General features: G+C 44.6%; 1 protein-coding gene across 1 annotated transcript in view; it reads left to right on the forward strand.

The window, feature by feature from the left end:
• The first annotated feature begins 907 nt into the window (after positions 1 to 907).
• The window catches only part of LOC140427080 (rho GTPase-activating protein 7), a 246,796-nt gene continuing 233,866 nt past the window's right edge, over positions 908 to 13,837 (forward strand). Inside the window, exon 1 of the mRNA XM_072512571.1 lies at positions 908 to 1,216. Within this exon, the coding sequence (XP_072368672.1) occupies positions 1,102 to 1,216 (115 nt within the window). The 5' untranslated portion in view covers positions 908 to 1,101. The remainder of the gene's footprint in view (positions 1,217 to 13,837) is intronic.

The raw sequence follows: 13,837 nt of genomic DNA on the forward strand, positions 1-13,837 counted from the left end.
CAGTAGGGAATCGAACCTGGGACCCTGGCGCTGTGAAGCCACAGTGCTAGCCACTATGCTACCGTGCTGCCTTATTATTCAGATATGTTAAACCGAGGCACCTGTCTGCCCTCTCAGGTGGAAGCAAGACACTATTTTAAAGATGAGTAGCAGAGTTTATCAATATTTATCTGTCAACTAACATGATTAAAACAAGTTAACAGGTCACTATTCCATTGTTGTTGGTGGGAGCTGTCTGTGCGCAATTTGGTTAGTGCCTTTACAACATTTACTACATTTCAAAAGCACTTCATTGGCTGTTACGTGTTTTAGGACGTGCTGAGCCTGGGAAAGGTGCTATATAAATGCATGACTTTCATTTAAAGATGTTTGACCTACACAACTGAATTTGCAATGTTTCCAGATATAAAACCAGCTAAAACCTTTGAAGTATCAAGTAAGCTCTTTGAAAAAAAAAATTGAAGCTGAAAAGTGACATGATATTTGATTGTGAATGCTCTGAAATATGTTTCTTCTCATCCACTGTCGTAGCATCAAAATAATGCTACCTCTACTCCAGAAATTATGGTAACTATGAACTCATCTTTGCATTTTTTTAAAATATTGAAATGGGTCAGCTGTGTAAAAAGCAGAACTCCTGTCCTATGTCAATGTGATGCTTAATGAAAAACTGTTTGAAACTGTTTTAAGGCTTATTAATGCCCTACTTGTCTAAATGTTTGTCTTCTGTAACTTTTGAAATGCAATTGTATCGTAAGTGGCAGCTGTGTTGTAAGGCTGTGTTTAGTTGTGAGGAGAGGAGGGGGCACCCAATGGATTGCTGTTTCCTTTCCAGTCTGGCTTGACCCCAAAGCACTGGAGGGGAGGTTTCTGGAGAAGGGTGTCAGCAGATTACTAACAACTTCTCTCCACATCAGGAAATGGTTTGACCCAGGCTGTTTGTTCTAAACTGGCTCTTTTTTGCAGTCTGCGGATTCTGTATCTGGTGGTGTCTTTCGTGGAGTTTTTCTCTCTCTCTCTCTCTCTCTCTATCACCCAGATCTTTAATGGAACAGAAAGGCTTACTCTGTGGGGGGAATTCAGCAGTGTGACAAGCAGGGAATGGCTCTTCATTCCAAATCTCCATTAAGACGCTCCTTCAGTGAGCACATTAAGGATTCTACCAACAAAGCGTGGGATATAATCTGGAAAAATACAAGGGAGAAAAGACTTTCAGGTCAGTGCATCTTCTCACTCCATATCTAATGATCTATGCCTGTGCAGGCACACGGTTCACTATCTAACTGGAATATTGCTCATATGACTGAACTGTATTATATCCAAGCCTCAACTCACTTTCAAACACTGACTTCTTAATAATAGAGAAAACCCAGAGAGCATGTTAGCTGAGGAGTGACTGATTCCTTGCATTGCTATGCCATTGGCATCTTTCAATATGTTGTTAGCATTAGCTTCCTTGAGAAAAAACCTGCAAACAAATCTTCCACAGGGCTTTGTGTCATTAAATACCACAGATAGTCATTGGGATGTACTTGAGTTAAACTTTGAAGGCTCATGAAGTTCGGTCAGTCCTCAAGTGACATTTCTGCATCTTTAGGTTTAAACATGACATCAGTTGATCCTGACGATCGCAAGAAGGAGGGAAAGGAGGAGATGGAGTCTAATCTTATCAGTTTGCTCACCTGTACATGAAAGTTTATTCACCTCCACAAGTTGGATCTTAAAAGTTCAGAATTATGAGCACAAGTTAGCCTCCTCAATCCCCCCCACACACCCCCTTCATTTTTCCTTCTCTTCCTCCTCCCATAAACAGAAATGTGCCATTACCCGTGACAGATATTCTGCAGTTTCTTTTCTTCCCTTTTATGTTCCATATAAATTAGACTTTCACTTGTTCCAGAGCTCTGCAATTCTGCCTCCCGTAGAGGCTGTCAGACCACAAGTTTTTAACCATTAGTATTGTTGTCTGAATGTGGGCAGAATTACAACCAATACAGCATGTATTTCACAATATATATAATTCAATAAAAGCATCATCCAATCCAAGGGCATTTTATTAAAGCAAGAATAGTTCAGTGAGTTCAAAACAGGAATGTCTCAGATTCAATTCATGTTCTGCACTGAATTAGTTCAAAATCAGGGCCATTACAATTTGCCTCAGCGCCCCTGGATTAGCATGAGGACCATCAGCAACGATGGAAGCACATGTGTGGGCACCAGGGGAGGATAGGAATGGCCTCGATTCCGATGACATCTATGGCCAAAATGATAGCTGATCATTACTGTCAGAGCTCACCTCACCACTTGGGAAAGATGCCAGTTGGAAAGCAGCGCCAATAATGAGCTACAATATTGCTCATTGCCTTGAGAAGGGGAGAAAGGAGAAAATAGGCAAGGAGAAAAGTGAAGGACAGCAGGAAATTAAATAATGTTCCTTCTCATCAGCAGATGAGGTTGGTTTAAAATAAATATATATGGAAGATCTTCAGAATTTGCATTTTAGTAACATCTTACTTAGCATGTCCTCAGGAAATTTTAACGCACCTCTCAAGTAAATGGATTACTTTTAAAGTTTCAGATATAATTTCATAGATTTCATAGAATTTACAATGCAGAAGGAGGCCATTCAGCCCATCGAGTTTACTGTACAGTAACAGGCCTTTCAGTCCAACTGGTCTGTGCTGGTGTTTATGTTTCACTTATGTCCCCTCCCCAAATTTTCATCTAATTTTCTTCTATGGTAAACAAGGCATTAAGTTCCACACAGAAAGATACCACCATTAGAAAATAAATGAAATCACTAGATAATTTGTGGTATTGGTTGATGTAGGAAGGCTGACCATGATACACGTATATCCTTATCCTTCTTCAAATACTGTTATACATCCAACAGAGCAAGAAGATAGGCCTCGTTTGATTATCTCATCCAAAAGGTGGCATCTCCGACACTGTGGTAGCTCCTCTGTAATGCACTGAAGTGTAAACTTAGATTATGAGCTCAAATCCATAATGAAATTATAGAATATACAATCGATATCTAGGAGTCAATTATGGGTCTTTAGTCTGACCAAGTTCAGTCTGTTTTATAAAGAAAAGTTACCCACACTGGTGACTAATTGAGAGATTCAAATAGTTTCTATGTATGATGATGTGCATGTAGGAGTGAGTTACAGGCTGTAATCTAATTATGGTGTTCGAATAATGTTATAAACTATGGAAACAATGCTGGAGGGATACACAATTATTCTCTGAATTCCTATGCCTTCAATTCCTGACAATGTTGCATATATTTTCAGATTTGCACAGATATTCTCATTTTTGGGTTTGAAAATATGTTCGGCTGATGCAGGACATTATATAAAAAACAGTGCATTTTGCTGTAGACCTATTTTTTTAGAATTAATTACAACGTTTTATGTTCGGCATACATTTTGTATAAATGTGATTGCTAGCTAGTTTGGTGCAGTTACACAGTATGCTGAAGCAAGGCCACAGGTTAACTGTACTCAGGTCCAGATGCGTAATCCTCCCAGTCAGTTATCAATCTTTGTCATGCCGTTGTGGGAAGGTGCCAGATGGAGGTCAGAAGTTTCTTCCTTCACAGAGAGACGGAGACAATCTATATTTATATCATCCCTTTGAAGTCCTAAAACATATCAAGGCACTTAAAGAGGAAAAGGTTCAGATACTGAGCCATTGCAGGTGGATTGGGAGAGATGACTGAAGACTTGATCAAAGTCATGCACCCTGAGAAGGCTTTTCAAGGTAGCGCATGTAGTATAAGTATGTTCGGCATAGCAATGGTTAATATGAGACTGGAGAACAGTGCCGCCCACAATATGATATAGTGAGTCACGTGATAGTGGATGGAATACAGTAGCAACCTAGCAGAAGCCTGCATGGAGATAGTACCTCATCAGGGCTATCCCTTGCGATGTATATAGTTATCTGTTGTTAATAAACACTTAATTTTCAGCCACGCAATCTTCGAGACTACTTACTGAGACACTGAACAGACCATTACAACATGGTGGCTGCTCTTGATAAAAACCCAGAACCTCAGAGAAGCCGGAAGAGAAATTCAAAAGCAGGAAAACTAACGGAACAGCATTTTGACTTGACTCAAAGCATCTGAGGTGAAGACACAGCCGGTGGTGGCCTGAAAGAAGTTACTTTGCAGAACTGGAAACAGAAAGATAGGAGGAAAAAACTCCACCGTGCAGCTAAGGATTTCATAATGTCCCGTGGAGGTCCATTGTGAGCACCCACTGAACGCAGAATCAAAAGACCTAGCCAGTGGGAGCAAAAATTCCGTTCTAAGCCTGAACTATTTCGAAAGGTCTTCAGTGCTTTAAAAATGAGAAGTTAAAGAAGATGTTGAACGCTACTTCAGCAAAAGCTGTATTAGAACTATCAGCATCGACAAAGAAATATCCTGAAGCACAGCATAAGTTGGCAAGAGGTCAGCAAGATAATAATCAGTTAAAAGAACGGTTAATCGTCCTTCATTCCCAAATGCAAAACGAGTACATAACCCTAAAGCAGCATGAAGAAATGAAGACTGCCTTGAACAGCAGAACGGAAGAACTGAAGAACCAGATGGCAGAGAAGAGTCAGACATATTCAATATTCCAGGAGAATGTGAAGAGGTAGAAGAAAGAGACTGAAGAGCTGAAACACCAGCTGAATGTAAAATAGGAGCATTGAATGGAGAAGCCATAGATCTTTCCAAGCTGTGATCAGATATCAAAGCCACACGTAGCTTAATTACAGAACTGGAACAAGTTAAGACTTTGCTGAAGACAGGCCTGGCTAACAGTGAGACATTGATCAAACCCTTATAACGTGGGCAGGAGATAGAAATTGGAATTTGAAGAGGACGTTTCAAAGTTGAAGACAGGGGCACATTACGGCTCTGCCACTGTGAATAGGGTGGAAGTAGAGGGTGAAATAAGAAATGCACAAGTGATCCAGAGTCAGAGCACTGAAGGACACCTGATAATTTTTAAGGCCAATGTATCTTGCAGGGGTATCGTGGGGCAAGTATTTACACATAAATACAAGAATTGAAAATCCAACCCGATGAGAAGAAAGAGACATAGTATCATAGAATTTACAGTGCAGAAGGAGGCCATTTGGCCCATCGAGTCTGCACCAGCCCTTGAAAAGAGCACCCCACTTAAGCCCACACCTCCACCTTATCCCTGTAACCCAGTAACCCCACCTAACCTTTGTTTTGGACTCAAAGGGCAATTTAGCATAGCCCATCCACCTAACCTGCACATCTTTGGACTGTGGAAGGAAACCGGAGCACCCAGATGAAACCCATGCAGACACGGGGAGAACGTGCAGACTCCGCACAGATAGTGACCCAAGCCGGGAATGGAACCTGGGACCCTGGAGCTGTGAGGCAACAGTGCTAACCGCTGTAAATGAGAGAAGTTAGAACAAAGAAAAAACACGTGATCACCATTTTCTGTTGGTCTCCTTTAGCTCCTTTCCTGGATTACATAAAACCTACCATCTCCAGCACCTCCATTGTTTGACTGTCACATTGTCAGTCAAGGGAATTGTGCCTGTTGCATACATTATATCTGCTGAGCACAAAACTCATCAACTTGTATACTTATTAAATCTTGAACAATGTGTTTAAAAATAAATTCCCCCTTTCCATCCATCACGCAGTTTAAGTCCTTCGTGAAATGTAAAAGTTTAAGTACCCTGTCATTTAAAAAAATAAAACATCTGGCCTCTGAAAGACGGCTGCTTGTGATTACATTGCAGTTTTATTAAAGATCTCACAACAGAATGTACACACTTGTAATGAATTTGTTTGGACTCAAGTATATAGTTGCTGCTTTAAACCACAATCATAACTTAAGTGAGCCCATCTTAAGGCAACTTTGGGGGCTAGTGGAAATGAATACAACTGCATAAATGTGAACCTTTTTGGCTCACCGCAGTGTGGAGTTGAGTAAAAACAGTACATCTGCTTTTAAAGTAGCTGTGATGGGTGACTGTTTAAATTGGATCTTTTTCATACTGGTTAGTACACAATGGACAATGTGCGATAAGGCTGTGACACAACAGCGGGTCAATATGATGTCATATGCTACAAGGGGTAAACTTGACTGGTCCACCAAACTCAATTCAAGCAGGGCATAGATAGTCGTCCTCTTAACTGACTGCCCATCCTGAGCAACCTTCTACTTTGGACAAATTGACGCTAACCCATTTTCCATTTCCACTGAAGTCGATTACAAATGTAAATCCAGTCATTTGAGTCCACCTTTTTCCCCAAAGCAAGGCAGAAAACTTCCCAACTCTGCGCACCGACCTTGAGAGTGAAAATCCGGGGGGCGATTCTCCAATATGGAGCCCAAGTGTTCGCGCCATCGGGTACGACCTATTCTGGCCATATGGGCGCCGCGCTAACCCGCGCATGTGCAGTTGGGCCGCGCAAACCTGCGGATGCGCGGGGGACTTCTTTAGCGGGCCAGACCCCATCGAAGGCCCCACCCCAGTGAAGGAGCCCCGCTCCCCCTCTCCCCACAGGTCGCCCCCCGACCGTTCCCGCAGAGTTCCCGCCGGGTGAACGGCGCCGGTGGGACTCTGTCGTATCAGCGCGGCCGCTCGGCCCATCCGGGCTGGAGAATCAGCGGCCCCGCCGATTCCAGCGGCCCGCGGCGTGCCAAATGCGCCGGCGGCAGGGCACGGTTGCGGCGATTCTCCGACCCAGCGCGGGGCTCGGAGAATCACCCCCCCTCAGTGCCTATTGCAATTTTGTATTGTGTAATATAGTCAAAGGAAACGTATAACCTAAACTGCCAGCAAATTTTATTATCATTTCTGTGTTTCTTTACTTTCCCACAGTTTTCCTACAGCTGCTGTACTTGGAAAATGATTGCCAGCAAAAACAGTAAAAAAAATGTAGCTTGCTCTTTTTCTTCGCCAGTGATCACAGTTAGCATTTCCAACATTGATAAGAACATGAGGAATAGTATCATGGGTAGGCCACATGCCTATTCCACATATAATTCCTGATCTTTGATCTCATTTCTGCTTTCCTGATCCCCCAAGTCCCTTGAGAGTCCAAACATCTATCCAACTGAGCCTTAAATATACTCAACAACTGAACATCCATCCGCCTCTAGGGTGGAGAATTTCATAGATTCACAAGTCTCTGATTGAAGATGTTCTCCCTCATCTCAGTCTCAAATGATCGACCCCTTATACTGAGGGGCTGGTTTAGCACAGTGGGCTAAACAGCTAGCTTGCAACGCAGAGCAAGGCCAGCAGCGCGGGTTCAATTCCCGTAACGGCCTCCCCGAACAGGTGCCGGAATGTGGCGACTAGGGGCTTTTCACAGTAACTTCATTGAAGCCTCCTTGTGACAATAAGTGATTATTATTATTATTACTCTGCCCCTGTGTTCTAGGCTGTCCAGACTTTGAAAAAAGACCTGGCAGTAGTCCTTAGAATCTCATAAGTTGCAATGAGATCTCTTCTCATTCCTCCACACATTATATGCTCAATCTGTTCATCATAGGACAACCCTCTCATCTCAGGAATCAATCTGGTGAACTTTCGCTGTGCTGCCTTCAAGTCGAGTAGATCCTTCTTCAGAGAAGGAGGCTAAAACTGTGTGGTCACACCAAAGCCCTGTCTGTGCTCTTGTACTCAAGCCCACTTGCACTAAAGGTCAATGTGCCAGTTGCCTTCCTGCTTGCTTGCTGCACCTGCATTTAACTTTTTGTCCTTTTTCGAGAAGAGCCAAATCTCTCTGGGCATCAACGTTTAAAAGATACTCACCATTCAAAATATATTCTGCTTTTTTAATCTGCCTACCAAAGTGAGTAACCTCATATTTCTGCATGTTATACTCCAATCTGAAATAAATACAGAAAATGTTGGAAATACTCAGCAGGTCAGACAGCATCCTCAGAGGGAGAAAGAAAATTAAAGGGCTCGATTTAGCAGAGCGGCGATCCTCAGTGCGGGAAGAGATTGGGGGGCCATCAACCCCCTGATGCAACCCCTGGACACCCTCAAAACCCCAACTCGCCTATATGGGGGATCTCGGGAACCCTGCACCCCACCTCACATCAACAAGGCACTTCCGGGCCCAATCCCCGGTGCGGGCAAAATGTCAACCTGACACCTTGGCAGTTCCCCTGCCAGCCTGGAAGTGCCACCTGAGAACCCTGGCAGTGTCAGAGTGGCACCCAGGTGGCACTGCCATGATGCCAGAATGGCATTGCTGGGTGCCAGGTGTCAGTGCCAAAGTGCCCGGGTGGCACCTGCAGTGCCACCCTGCCCAGAGGTCAATCACCCAGGGGTTTCCGATCGCCTGGGAAACCCCCCAAGTGCGTCCCACCTGGTTCCCATTCATGGGGACCACTGCTAAACGGTGCTCAGCTGGGGTCTCCTCGACGAGGCTGGTAGATGTCGGGTGGCTGCTCGATCCAGAGTAGGAGACATAATTAAGTGGGCTTCTAAGCCCATGTAACTGTACAAGTCTGGTCCCCCCATTGTGGGATCCAGATGTTTAGATCTTGTGAGACGTAACGACCATCGGGAATCCAGGGAGAAGCCTCTCCTGGGATCTACTGGCCACATCCAGCTCCAATTCCTGCGAGACGCCGCCAGAAAATCGTACCCAACGTTTCAGTCCAATGACCTCTATTCAGTATACGGGTATGACGCCCCAACCTCTAATCACCTGTTGCTTTAATTCTCTGCCCCACTCCTACTCTGGCCTCTCTGTTCACACTGGTCAAATGAAGCTCAATAGAAACACGAAGAACTCAGAGAAATAGACTTCTGGACTCAATATGTAATTTAGCAATGCCAGATCGTAATCATTGTCCCCATTTTTTGGGCAGCAACTATTGGTAATGATTGTGCTATTCCCACTTATGTCTCGATAAGACGATAAGAACATCTCCGCAGGATCTATGCTTTGTTTCTTTACTTATTCCATCACCATTCATTTTGCACCATCTTCCCTTTTTGGATTTAATCTATTCCGCCTTCTACCCCATCACATACTTTCCTTTTCTTTTTTCCACCCCTCAACATTTCCTGCTTCTGTACTTGCTTAAAAGCTGTTACATCGCTAACCGTTACCAGTTACAATGTAATGCCATTAACCTGAAATGTTGGCCTAGCTCGTCCTGTCCCGGTTGAAGCAGAAGTGGGCAGAACAACTTTTCCATAATAAGTCCAGCGAGTGTAAGAGAGTGGGGGCAAGGAGCTGCCATATTCAGTAAAGTTTTTCATGGTCTGGAGTTTTTTGATGGGTCAGTGAATGGATGACTGAATGGTGGGTAAATGGGTAAGTGAGTGAGTGAGTAAGTGAGTGAATGGGTAGATGGGTGAGGTGGATAAGTGGATGAGTGGATAATTGGGTGAGGTGTGTGATGTGAGTAGGTGGCTATGTTTAGGCTGGGGGGCATTCGGGGTCTGGTCAGTGGGGAAGGGAGCTAGTCAGGCTGTAGTCAGTGGAGCGTCAGGTGGGTTTTCTGGAGGTAGCTGGGATTTCAGGAGGTTTTCGGGTGGTAGAGCGAGAGTGGTTGGTGGGGTAGATGGGCAGTAATCAGGGGTGTGGACACATGCTCGGGAGCTGGTCAGGGAGAAGTCAGTGGTTGGGTAGTGATTGTGGGGGTCAGTTGTGGTGCTCAGTTGAGTTAGCCTGGTGTTAAACTGTATAATGTTTCTTGGGCAAGTATGGAGGAAAATCTCACACACCTATCCAAGTCTCTGAGCTCAGGGTCAGAGACATTCACAGAGGGTCCTGGAAGGCAAGGAATCATCCTACAGGAAGTTTAAACTTCTTAGGCAATTTCTACATATGTCTGTACACCAGAACTTCCGCAGCGCCCTGATATGCATCTCCCAATATATGTCCCATCTCCGACGAGCTGGAGAGCAAAATATTTGGGCCAATAATCCACAGATGCTGCCAGACCTGCTGAGAATTTTCAGTATTCTCTCTTTATAAGGAAAAGCAATAAGTTTATACCCGGGGGTTGGGTAGACTCTATTTCTACAAGGGTTTTCCAGCTTTGACAAAGAGTCACCTGGACTCGAAACATTAGCTCTTTTCTCTCACTACAGATGCTGCCAGATCTGCTGAGATTTTCCAGCATTTTCTCTTTGTTTTCCAACCGGTCTTCCATTAATTTGGTGGAAAAATCACAGGAACTCTGGAAAAATGACATAAAGATCATTTGTGCCAATTTTCCAGGATTTCAGTGCCTCTTCTCCTGTAGTTAGACTAAATAAGTAGGAGACACCGGGAATGCAATGCCCTTCCCTCATTTCGCCCAATGATTTCTTGAGAACTCAAGGCCGTTTTAACAAAGGACCGATGCCAATGTATTTTATTTCATCACTCCCACCAATGGAGCTACTGATCATTTGCAGTATTTTCAGATGCCGCGGGAGGAGGGATTGCTTGGCAAGTTTCGACAGCTGAAAATTTAGTCCCCAACTTTAATGTGATGCGGGGTTGTGGATTGCTACTATGGAAAAGATTCATGTTCAGTTTATAAGCTCCAGCATGTTGGCTCCCCTTTTGCAGAAAGAGGTCAAATCCAACCATTTCCAGATGGTTGGGAATCTCCCATAGTTGAACATAGCCAGGGCATGCAGGACAGGGGGTGAGAAAGAACATCCTCTCTTCATTATTTGTTTTGGTATTTTTGGTCTTAGGTTTGATGGAAGAGTGATGACAATTTCATTCTTCTCATGAAGTCATTTTTGACGTTCTCTGTTTTAGATATGAAAAAGAAATGTTAGTTCCAACGGCAGAGCATATCATGAAGCTCAGTTGTTGAAATTCATATTTTGCGATGTTGTAACAATCTTTGCTGGATGTAGCTTCATTGACAATGAAGAATAATAAAACATGGGTAAGAGACGGATTAAAAAGCTATAAGCAGGATTCAGCTTCGATACAACGCGCGTCCAATCGGTTTTAAGATTCTTTCCAAATGCTGCAGAATTTTACTGGTCCTCTTAAGTTGCCGGGTTATGCGTTTCCCATCAGTTTTGTCTCATTGTTCTCGTACATGCAGCATTAAAAAGACACTTCATTTACTGGGTGAGAGATCGACCAGTCAGGAGTGCATCATTGTTTTAAAGCCACAGGTAAACAATTCAGTACTTTTGCAATGAGAACAGACAGTTTGCATCAGAACCTGTCATTTGGCAAACAAATAAAAAATGGTTTATGAAGGCCGAGCCCCTATAAATTACTTTGCTTCACCGAGCAACTCTTGCTTACATTCCTAGCGCTGTTGCTGCTTTGCTTCTGTCCTTTGTTCCTTCACCGTCATCCAGCTTCTCTCAATTACTCAATCCAGCCCATGATGCACGATCAATTGCACAAAGACTAAAGTTGGGTACAACTGTGGCTTTATTACAGTCAGATGCGTGGCCTCCTGCTGCAGCTGGCAAAATGGCAGGGCACTGGAGGTCATACATATTTATACAGTTCTCCGTGGGCGGAGCCAGCCGGCAGGAGCTACCGGCGAACCTGTAGCGCAGGTCCTACCTTACATCTCCTATTACAGTGGTTCACCACATTCACCCCCTGTTAAAAATGAGTCCGGCGGGGGTGACGTGACACTATATACAATTAGTGCAATTTATGTACAGTGGTAGGGAAAGAAAAGTCCATGTTGACGGTCCGGAGTCCGTCAAAGGTTCAGCTGGTCCGGTGCTTTGGAGTTTCGTTGGGAGCGGCGTAACGGTGGCGGAGAAGTCGGTGCTGGCGGTGGTGGAGATGGCACCGATGGTGGTAGTGGCAATGCTGATGCTGGCCAGTCATCGGGGAACTCGTGGAGTGTGCCGAAGTCCTCTTCGTCCTCTTGTGCGGAAAAGGGGAGGGGGGGCTGGTCTGGTGGGGTCAATATTAGCGGCGCGGTGGACTGAATGAGGGGGCGGGCCTTGTCCGCATAGTTTGGGACCCACTGAGCGTAGTAGAAAAAGAACCCCAGGCAGCGTTTGAGGGCCTTGGGGCAGTGGGGGAGGGGAAGTTCCATGAGGGGGCACATGCGCTCAGGGTCGGGCCCGAGAAGTCCGTTTTGGACTATATAGCCGAGATTGGCTAACCAGGTTGTGCTGAACACACACTTCTCTTTGTTGTAGGTCAGGTTGAGAAGAGTGGCAGTGCGGAGGAATTTATCGAGGTTGGCATCATGGTCCTGCTGGTCATGGCCGCAGATGGTGACATTATCTAAGTGCGGAAAGGTGGCCCGCAAACTGTACTGGTCGACCATTCGGTCCATCTCTCTTTGGAAGACCGAGACCCCATTTGTGACATCGAAAGGGACCCTAAGGAAGTGGTAGAGGCGACCGTCCGCCTCGAAGACAGTGTATGGCCGGTCCGACTTCTGGATGGGGAGCTGGTGGTAGGCGGATTTCAGGTCAATTGTTGAGAAGACCCGGTACTGCGCAATCTGATTGACCATATCAGATATAAGAACATAAGAACTAGGAGCAGGAGTAGGCCATCTGGCCCCTCGAGCATGCTCCACCATTCAATGAGATCATGGTAGATCTTTTGTGGACTCAGCTCCACTTTCCGGCCCGAACACCATAACCCTTAATCCCTTTATTCATCAAAAAACTATCTATCTTTATCTTAAAAACATTTAATGAAGGAGCCTCTACTGCTTCACTGGGCAAGGAATTCCATAGATTCACAACCCTTTGGGTGAAGAAGTTCCTCCTAAACTCAGTCCTAAATCTACTTCCCCTTATTTTGAGGCTATGCCCCCTAGTTCTGCTTTCACCCGCCAGTGGAAACAACCTGCCCGCATCTATCCTATCTATTCCCTTCATAATCTTATATGTTTTTATAAGATCCCCCCTCATCCTTCTAAATTCCAATGAGTACAGTGCCAGTCTACTCAACCTCTCCTCATAATCCAACCTCTTGAGCTCTGGGATTAACCTAGTGAATCTCCTCTGCACACCCTCCAGTGCCAGTACGTCCTTTCTCAAGTAAGGAGACCAAAACTGAACACAATACTCCAGGTGTGGCCTCACGAACACCTTATACAATTGCAGCAGAACCTCCCTAGTCTGAAACTCCATCCCTCTAGCAATGAAGGACAACATTCCATTTGCCTTCTTAATCACCTGTTGCACCTGTAAACCAACTTTTTGCGACTCATGCACTAGCACACCCAGGTCTCTCTGCACAGCAGCATGTTTGAATATTTTATCATTTAAATAATAATCCCTTTTGCTGTTATTCCTACCAAAATGGATAACCTCACATTTGTCAACATTGTATTCCATCTGCCAGACCCTAGCCCATTCACTTAGCCTATCCAAATCCCTCTGCAGACTTCCAGTATCCTCTGCACTTTTTGCTTTACCACTTATCTTAGTGTCGTCTGCAAACTTGGACACATTGCCCTTGGTCCCCAACTCCAAATCATCTATGTAAATTGTGAACAGTTGTGGGCCCAACACTGATCCCTGAGGGACACCACTAGCTACTGATTGCCAACCAGAGAAACACCCATTAATCCCCACTCTTTGCTTTCTATTAATTAACCAATCCTCTATCCATGCTACTACTTTCCCCTTAATGCAATGCATCTTTATCTTATGCAACAACATTTTGTGTGGCACCTTGTCAAACGCTTTCTGGAAATCCAGGTTTACCACATCCATTGTCTCCCCGTTATCTACCGCACTGTTAATGTCCTCAAAAAATTCCACTAAATTAGTTAGGCACGACCTGCCCTTTATGAACCCATGCTGCGTCTGTCCAATGGGACAATTTCCATCCAGATGCCTCCCTATTTCTTCCTTG

Source organism: Scyliorhinus torazame, chromosome 7 (genome assembly GCF_047496885.1).
Source record: "Scyliorhinus torazame isolate Kashiwa2021f chromosome 7, sScyTor2.1, whole genome shotgun sequence".
Classification (NCBI taxonomy): domain Eukaryota; kingdom Metazoa; phylum Chordata; class Chondrichthyes; order Carcharhiniformes; family Scyliorhinidae; genus Scyliorhinus; species Scyliorhinus torazame.